The sequence below is a fragment of the Mesitornis unicolor genome, unplaced genomic scaffold (assembly GCF_000695765.1).
Source record: "Mesitornis unicolor isolate BGI_N332 unplaced genomic scaffold, ASM69576v1 scaffold5392, whole genome shotgun sequence".
NCBI classification, from domain to species: Eukaryota; Metazoa; Chordata; class Aves; order Mesitornithiformes; family Mesitornithidae; genus Mesitornis; species Mesitornis unicolor.
In genome coordinates, this window is record NW_010171093.1 from 7,549 (window position 1) to 16,727 (window position 9,179).

General features: G+C 37.5%; 1 protein-coding gene across 1 annotated transcript; it reads left to right on the forward strand.

Annotated features, from left to right (window-relative positions):
• Nucleotides 1–775: 775 nt before the first annotated feature.
• Nucleotides 776–7,608, forward strand: LOC104537106 (transducin-like enhancer protein 1; the record flags this gene model as incomplete). Its single annotated transcript, XM_010179895.1, has 5 exons — nt 776–892; nt 4,004–4,057; nt 5,588–5,740; nt 6,566–6,710; nt 7,418–7,608. Coding segments are annotated over 5 exons (660 nt in total), but the record flags the coding sequence as incomplete, so codon positions are not given.
• Nucleotides 7,609–9,179: the final 1,571 nt, after the last annotated feature.

Sequence of the window (9,179 nt, forward strand, 5' to 3'; positions counted from 1 at the left end):
TGCCTTTCTCTTTGGGTCAACAGTTTGTACTTAGCATAACTCAGTATGAATGAAAGCAGTCCATGTAGTAGTTTGAGGAAAAGATTAGTCATTGCTTTTGTCTTTTGTGCATGTGTGTTAGCCTGTTTTTCAGACCAAGTCTGATTAAACAACGTTTTAGCCTTAATTTCACACTAGTAGTGAATGTTATGCTGGAAGTAAAAATATTTGATCTTAGTTTGCAATACGTTGTTGAAGGCATCCAATTGGAGTTCATTGTAGCTAACAAATGGGTACTGCTTAACTTTATTTGGTAAATATTTGTTATTTTAAGAGTTAAAGGCAAGTTGCCATATGCTAGATAGATGTAGACATGCCAAAGGCTCATCTATTTATGGTGGTCTAGAAGTGAACAATCAGATTATATTTAGTAAGTCTCTTATTATATGGGATCTGTATATAGGTATATATGCATATAAAATCATTGTTACCTGCTCATGAATAAACTGCAAGCCTAATTCTCCAAAACAATAAAATCAGTTGAATTAAGTAGTCAAATGATGACTGACAAGTGAACTGAACTTTTGATAAGTTGAACAATGAAAATCCAGGCTTCTTAGAATGCATGAAGCTGTACATGTTTGCCTGGAGGACTTTGAGTTGAATTAAATGAAATTAAAGACTGTGTAGGTATCACATTTCTAAAGAATCTCTCACATCCAATTTTAGTTTTTAAGCATATATGAAGGAGTCTTGAAAGGAAATTTTGATTGACCTTGGTTTTTTGTCTTTACAGAGCAATTCTCTGTTGGTCCCAGACAGTCTGCGAAGCACAGATAAACGCAGAAATGGCCCTGAATATACCAATGACATAAAAAAGAGAAAGGTGGATGATAAGGATTCCAGCCACTATGTAAGCAAAACTATGTCAAAGAAATGATTAATTTATTTGCACATACTGTGCTTGTATGAGGAGTAAAAGAGCTGAGAAGAACAAGACAATGTGTTTCCTGTGGCTGATGTAGTTCGTGAATATATGTGCCAGAGAGACTATTATTCATGTTGTGGGAAGGGTAGTGACGGAACAGCTTGGACTATTGTCAAGTGATGCTACTTAACAGGCAATAACGAGCCAAGAGTAGCTGTTTGGGATTCATAAGTATTCTGGGACATTTCTCAGAGTTCCAGCAAGAGATCTTTTCTGGACTATTCTAAAATCTGCCAGTTTGTTTGAAATGGAGGGTTTTTTTGATGTGGGGAGCTGTAGTGCATTTTCCTGATACTAGCTGTTACCATACTGAGTAATAATTACCATTGTAAATTACATATGTTATGAGGCTGTACCAAATCAAAGTTTGCTTTTGGTTGACATAGCAGTTTCAGCAGAAAGCAAACTGAAATATAAAAAGTTCACAATTTGTGTTCTGCATTTTTTACTAGCTTGCTTGTTGCTTGGTTTTGAAGAGGCACTTTTGAAGAGGTACAACAGTGTGGCATACATGAACCTCAAAAGGTTCACATAGGCTTTCAACTTCAAGTCTAAATGCTCAGTCAAATCACAAGATGATCAAATTGAACAACCTTTAGAGAGTAGGACTAGTATAAAAGAGTACTGAAAAGCAGAACTTAAATCTAGCAAGGTATTTTTCTTTGACATAGCAATAATGTGGCAAATTGTCTGGTTTTTATGAGTCCAATCACTAATTACTTCCTGGTTACCGAAACCCAGAAAATCAAGTGTCACATTATTTCTGCAGTATTTTGTAGGCTAATTTCTCTCCACTTGGACCCAGAATATCTCTGAGCAGCTATTGGATATCCCTGGAGCTCCTGACAGCAGATGGGGTTACTTTCCCCTTTTCTGCACGTTGTGGTATTGTAGTACTGTTATGGTTTCGCAAGTTACATTTGCACCACCTTCTAATAATCTTGTTTTGGTTACAGAAGGGTTTGGCAAACTTCCCCATGTTATTCCCTCAACTTTGAGGGTTTGATATTTTATGGGAATTTTTAATTTTAAATATTTGAAGATTAAGCATTCTTAAGCTACATTTTGTATTTCTAAAAAAAAAGGAGATAAAGCTTAACTTGCTAATTTTTCTTGTGTTTCTACTGGAAAGAAATGAAAAGGGTATTATTGCACTATAGGAGCAGGGTTTTTTAATTCACATTTTAAATGTGTTTGTTTGTTGTTTGCTTGAAATGGATTTTACAGATAAAATAAAGAATTGAGCAAACCAAGGTTGCTTGAAAATTCCAGATTTACTCTAGTCTGGAAGAAGACCTTTTAAAGGTTGTGAGACTCTGCAAACACAAAACTACTGATTTTTGAGGTCATTTTAGATGAGGCCCTTGTAGGGTCAAGGAAGTACTGCTTTTGTCAGAAGGGAGATAAGGAAGTTGTAGTAGTTGCTATTAGAAATAAGGTGCAAAATGCATTTATTTTTTTTCCTTTTGTCTTCTGAGTAGTTTTCATGTCAGGACCTGTATAGTTTCAACCTGCGGGTTTCTTAGGGAGGAGAATCTTCTGAATCTTACCTCAAGGAGATGCCTTTGATAGTCCCAGTAAATTTTTGTTTCTCAAGATGACAAAGTCAGCATAGTGCACTTAATCATTGCTTGGTAGCTATTTTTGCCCTCCTTAGGGGTGGTATTTCTGGTGACAGCACCTACTGTGCTCTCACATGCTCAAATGCCTTCTAACTTATTCTTGCCTTCTGGGTGGCTCACAGATTTCAATAGATAGCAGATAACTGGGACTGAAGCTTTTCCATTCCTTCTCCTTTTGCACCCTTTGGTTGGACAGCTTCCTGAGTGGCAAATAGAGCCACCGTTCTGTCTTCAATGACTCTCTTGGGTCCCTACTATGGCTGTGGTATTTTTTGCAGCAATATTCAGCTGCTAAAGCAGAAAGGAAGAGTTTAAACTACCCGTTGGGGATTTTTAGGAATTTTTTGTTTGGTTGGTTTATTTTTTGTTTGGTTGTTTTTTTTTTAAACATTTGTGGCCTGGAGTGAGAGGAAGGAACTGGTGTTTTACTTTGTCTGCCACTGTTGAGTATAATAGCCCAGACACTTTGAAAGCAAGAGATGAGGGACACTTTGACCAGTCTTTTATGTCTGATTTTTTTGCCTAGAAACTTTTTACCTAAAAATATTTCTATTTGAAATGTCAGACTTGTCCACATGAAAAATTTAAGTTTTATCACTCACTTGATCTTTTTGTTGTTCTTGTTTTTGTTTTTAATTCAAAACCCACCTTTTGATTGAACCACCATGGTATACTGTGTGTATCATAGAATGTATCTAATGGGGCATTCCAGCCCATTTTGGAGATAGGGACCGGGAAACTCTTGAGTAACAGGTATTGTGAGGCACTGGAGCAGCTCAGGTGAACATAATTTATGTGAAACAGTCAAAGTGCAGTTTGACAAGCCACAATAAAACATTTCAGTTTGGGAATGTCAAAGTATTTTCGTTTTCTTTAGGCAGAAATGTAGAAATGCCTTAGCATTTCTGGAGCTTTTTCTTCCACAGAACTTTCAATTTCAAAGTTTTCTTTTCTGGAAAAGAATAAAAATTGTCCTATTGCTCTGAGGAATTTGATTCATGAAACAAATGCCAAAAAACCCTCTTTCTACGACCTGTTGTTTTTTTAGGGATACACAAGCAATGATTCAATAAGATTAACACATAAGCTCAGCATATGAACAGAATGAGTTTCACTTTTAGAAGTGGTGATAACACTATGATGGTAATAAGGAGGGGTTTTGGATCATCTTGCACTGATGGTGAAACCCATACCTTTCAACTAGTTCTGCCCTATTTGGGTTTTATTATTGAAAACTAAATAAGGTGTTGTGTTCCTGTTGTGTTCCTGTTTTCATTGCTTACCCTACTGCTAGTAAGTAATGAAAGGCTGTTTGCTTTTTGTACAGGAAAATGACAAATGTCTGAGTAGAAGCATAGTCTTTCTGGGCTCTTAATATTCTAATTGAAATGAACACTTTATTTATTTTTAATAGGACAGTGATGGGGACAAGAGTGACGATAACTTGGTTGTAGATGTATCCAATGAGGTAACTTTTTTCATTCTTGTAGTCTTGATGTTTGCCCAAAGATTAAAGGAAAAGTGCATTTAAATGCTAGAAGAAAAAGAACTCTCTATGTTGCTATGTTAAAATATTCACAACATCTCCTTTTTGTTAGTACCACAGTTACTATGTCTTCCTTTGAGCTCTATCTGGTTGTCCTCTTGGCTTTTCTTTCTGCTGCTTTGTCCAGGTCTGTTCTCTCTGTGGTTACATTCTGACACTTCACAGCTGCTCTGTAGTGGAGAGAGTTGTAGTGAGTTGCAGATGGAGGGCTGAGGTTTTCTAACTATTGTCTTCAAATGAAAAAGGAAGACAATACTTAACCATGTATTTTAATAGTAGGAGTGTTACTTAAAACACTTTGGTACATTAAAAATCACTAATATTTTAACTTCTTATGTTAAAAACAGCATTTTCCATAAATGTTTGTTTTTTAGAATGAAGTCATCAAAAGTCAGAAAGAAGTTAGCCAGTTCATAAAATTTTCCAGATATTTTAGCCACTTTTTTCCTCCAGGGCAGGGATTTGGCAGTGTCATCAAGGTGAAGAGACAGACCTTCCCTTTCCTTCATTTCTTATTTCATACAATGAAGAGATTTAGGAAGCCTGAATATGGTAGTGAGACTCTGCTGCTCTGTGAAAAGCACAGGAAGAAAAGCTGACAGAGAAGTGGTTTCTTCAGCAGCTCCAAGTGCCCAAAAGTTGTCGGCTAAGCAGAAAAACGGGTATCCAACTAGGGATTTTACTAATCCTTTCAGAAGCCCTACTTATAGTGAAACTGCTCAATTGTCAATCAGTAGACTTAGTGCCCTCTTGTGAGGACTACTTCTTCCCTGCTGGTATTCTTATGAGCCAAGGGAGCACGGAACGTGGAGAACCTGCAGAGCTCTGTTGGCATTGAAGCTTGCTGGGTTGGCTATTTCAGGTTAAAGTAAATGCAGAGAGTGCATAATCACCTGAGAGGTGATTTCAGTTTTTCCTATAGATTTAGATAGTGAAGCAATTGCAGATGGCATTTAGAAAGAAGTGACAGGTATTATGGCATATAAAGCATGCGTCTTTATCTGTTCTTCTGAAGACAGAGATAAGGAAGGTTTGTATGGCGTAAAAAAGATTATTAAAATATTTATCGTCACCAGCAGTGTGTGGAGAACGTTCATGGAAAAAACAGTATAAACTTTTGTTGCAGCTACTCTTTGGTTTTCTTGCTCTGATAATCTGTTGTGTGCACTTGCCTTAGTTTGTACTTTGGTATACTTAGATTGTAACCTCCGTGCTTGGAAAGTTTATGATTACATGTATAAAATAAAACCAAATTTCTTTTTACATGAACTTACTTATGTCTCTGAATTGATGGAGGGATTTCAGCTTTTTTGCTATAGATATAACAAAACCTCTTGTCATTTGAGCTTAGTGCTTAAATTGTTCTAGTTTTTCCCCATAGAGTCCTTAGTGATGTTTGTATACCAATCCATGACACAGTTCTGTGCTGGTTTTCCCTTCCTGTTGCTTTAGGATCCTTCCTCCCCAAGGGCTAGTCCCACTCATTCACCACGTGAAAATGGTATAGATAAAACCCGCTTGCTGAAGAAAGACGCCTCTAGCAGTCCAGCATCTACAGCCTCTTCAGGAAGTTCTACTTCTCTCAAATCCAAAGAAATTAGTCTGGTGGGTAGCATTGTGTTATCCAGACAAATATTGTTCCTTCTTGTAGAGTCTACCTTCATTTTCTTGCAACTACTTGTGGCAGAAAGTACATCACTTTAAACATTTGAAGCTGAAGTAGACTACTGTTTTTCTGGACCTTTATGGTATTATTTAGCTTTTCACCTCAGCAATGTTTCCTGCTTCAATTTGTTGTATTTCCTGCATTTCTGTCAAATGACTTGTGTATTTAATACAAACTACAAGAGTTGTTTAAGCATTGTTTATTTTTTCTTGAGCAATAGCTTATAGTTTAAGATGTATAAGCATATATAGTCACTAAGAAGTTCTCCAGGCTTTTGTTAAACTCTTCTAAATAAGCTGTTACTTTTTAAAAACTTCTCCTGCAGTATCTGTAATAATTTGATCAGATTCTCTGTAGCTTTTATGTCACAATTTTTTGATACTATCAGCTATGGTGGTGCTTTGTTTTTTAACTTAGATTTGTGGTGTCCAATAATAATTGAGACAGTAATGATTTCAAGTTAAAATAATTTGATGATGCATACTGTGTTGTCCTGAAAAAAAACTTACTCGGGCATCTTTTTTGTCATGCCAGTGGAAGAAGGAAAAACAATTTTCTGCGTTTCTTTTCTTATTTAAATTTTGGCAGCAATCAAAAGGTCACCATTTCTCTCTCATAAGTTAATACTGTCAGCATTGCATGGATTTATGAAAATTGGCTGAGGGACTAGGTAGTAGGTGCCCAACATCCCAGCTGCTGTTGTGATAAACTGTATATGGCCTGGATTAAAAATAATACTAATTTAATTTGTTTAATGATACCAGCATGAAAAAGCCAGCACGCCTGTTCTGAAATCCAGCACACCAACTCCTCGAAGTGATGTGACAACCCCAGGCACTAGTGCAACTCCAGGACTTCGTCCGGGCCTTGGCAAGCCTCCAGCAATGGACCCTCTGGTTAACCAAGCTGGTAATGCGTTACCTTACGTGTTTTTATGGTTCCAAAATTAATCTTTTTTTATGTATGTAGTTCTGTGCAAATGTTAACTAATTGTATTGCGTTGTTCTTGTATTGAGAGAGGGTTTGATGAGAAGCAGATGTTTGGATTATCAAGAGTTTCTATCTCTTATCCTTTTTTGTTTACTTTTGTCTTTATCATTTTTTGAAAATAATCCAGAGACTGAATGCAGTAGCAAAAGACTGCTCAGAAGTTTCTGGTACTTATTCTGAATTCTATCTATTCTCTAGCTCTTTGTCCGAGTCTACTAGTATTTGCAGCAGTGTAAATCTTGACAAATGCAGGGAGAAGTTTACTTTTGCTATTCAGGCTGGTGATGCACAGTTGCTGCAGACATGAGCTATGTAAACCATGTCTGTCAGCTTTAATGCTTAATTTGGCAAAGAAGAGATTAATGTAAACAGGGGAAATATTACAGAAATGAAAATAGGTAGTCCTGGAAGAGATTGTTAGAAGTAATCAGCAAGTTCAGACTTCAGTAGATGTTATTTACAGTCAGTGGAAAGAGGTAGTGATGGTGATGAATTATGGCAATGTTTCTTGGCAGTCTGTGTGTATAAGAGGGGAAGGTTAGGTATTGCAGGGGGGGAAAGGGGCTGTTTTCTTCCCTATATGCAGGAATATATAACTAAAGTTCCTTTATTTCATTATTTCGTAGCTGCAGGTTTGCGGACACCATTGGCAGTACCAGGACCATACCCTGCTCCATTTGGAATGGTACCTCATGCTGGCATGAATGGAGAGTTAACCAGCCCAGGGGCAGCCTATGCCAGTCTGCACAATATGTCACCCCAGATGAGTGCTGCTGCTGCTGCAGCTGCTGTGGTTGCCTATGGAAGGTCTCCTATGGTAGGCCATATGTTGCATGCAATCTCAGTCACGAGAGTTGTGGTTCACTGGGAAGAGCTACATGCTTCATTTAGCACTGTTGAATTTCCAAGTTATAACAACACCAGGGATGTTGACAGCTTCACTGTGTCTTTCACTATGCTGTGTGGCTGGAGAAACAAACTTGCACCTTGAAAACAAAAGAATCTTGGTGTATTATGTATGTTTCCTTTTTTCTTCACCTTCATCAGTGCTTTCACTGATTAATAAATGCCAAAAAAATATTTTATGCTTTAAATGAAAGGTAGTTTTGGTAGCTACAAAGTGTTTCATTGGTACTGTGGACATCTGCTTTTCTCTTGCTGAACCAGATTTGTGTTCCATACAAGCATACCAAATTAAACTTGAAGCATGTAGAAATCTTCTTATCTATGTCTCTCTCCTTGTATTTTGTTATTTTCCTGTGGAAATCAATGTGAGAATTTGGTCAGTACCTATCTTAGAGCTCTGTGATAAGGTGTGTTAACAATACTTGCTGTTGTGGGTATAGTATGTAAATGGAGCATAGTATTTACAGCTGCTGTCAAGCAGAGTAACTTAGGGGCCTGATTCTGCCAACATGAGCTTCATGGTGGCTTTGTGGTTAAACAGACTTACCTACTTGTGAATTTGCAAGATTGGACTCAACCTTATACTTGTCTCATTATTGTAGATATGGCTACTCTTTTTAAACAGGTAAGCAGGGCTTTTATGAGGAAATATGGAAATTCTAAATAGCATATGCACTTCTTAAAGCACTAAGAATTTTAACTATGCTATAGTGTTCAGAAGATAAACTAAGTCTGTTTAGTCCAGAATTTCTGTTTGGATTATTTAACATCTGTATTTATTCAGGATATAAAAGTTTAGTGGAATTGCAGCACGTATAGAGTGCATAGTATATTTAAGCATAGTATATTGACCTGGACAGGCTGGAATGTTACATGGCGAGAAACTTTATGAAATTCAAGGAGGGTGTCATGGTTTAGAGCTGGGCTGGCCACTAAATCCTGAACAGATGCTCTCTATTAACCCCTCTCTCCTCCCCAGAATGGAAAAGAGAATAGGGGAGAGAGACTTTACAGGTTGAAAAATAAAACTATCAGATTTAATAAAACAATAATACTGATACTACAGGATAATATTGTAAATAGGAAAATAATGAAACATATACATATATGTACAAGTATATATACAAAGCCAATATAAAATCCTCCCCCCACAACAATTATGTCACCAGAGGCTCTGAGGAGCAGAGCACTGGAAAAGTCCCAGACCAAACTCAGCAGCAGGGGGGAGCAGAATGCAGGAACACACGGATCAGGATCAGAGGCAGGAGCAAAAGACATCTGCTCGGACTTAGGCCATTGGAGGGGTCAAGATGGAAGGAAGGGCTCCAAGATGGAAGGGTTAAGACCCTTGTGATCCCTCAGCTTTGTGCTGAATATGACGTATGTGGGATGGAATACCTAGTTGGTCAGTTTTGGATCTGCTTCTCTCTGTAGGTGCAGACACACCACCTATGGTGAGGCAGTGGCCTTGTGATTATCACT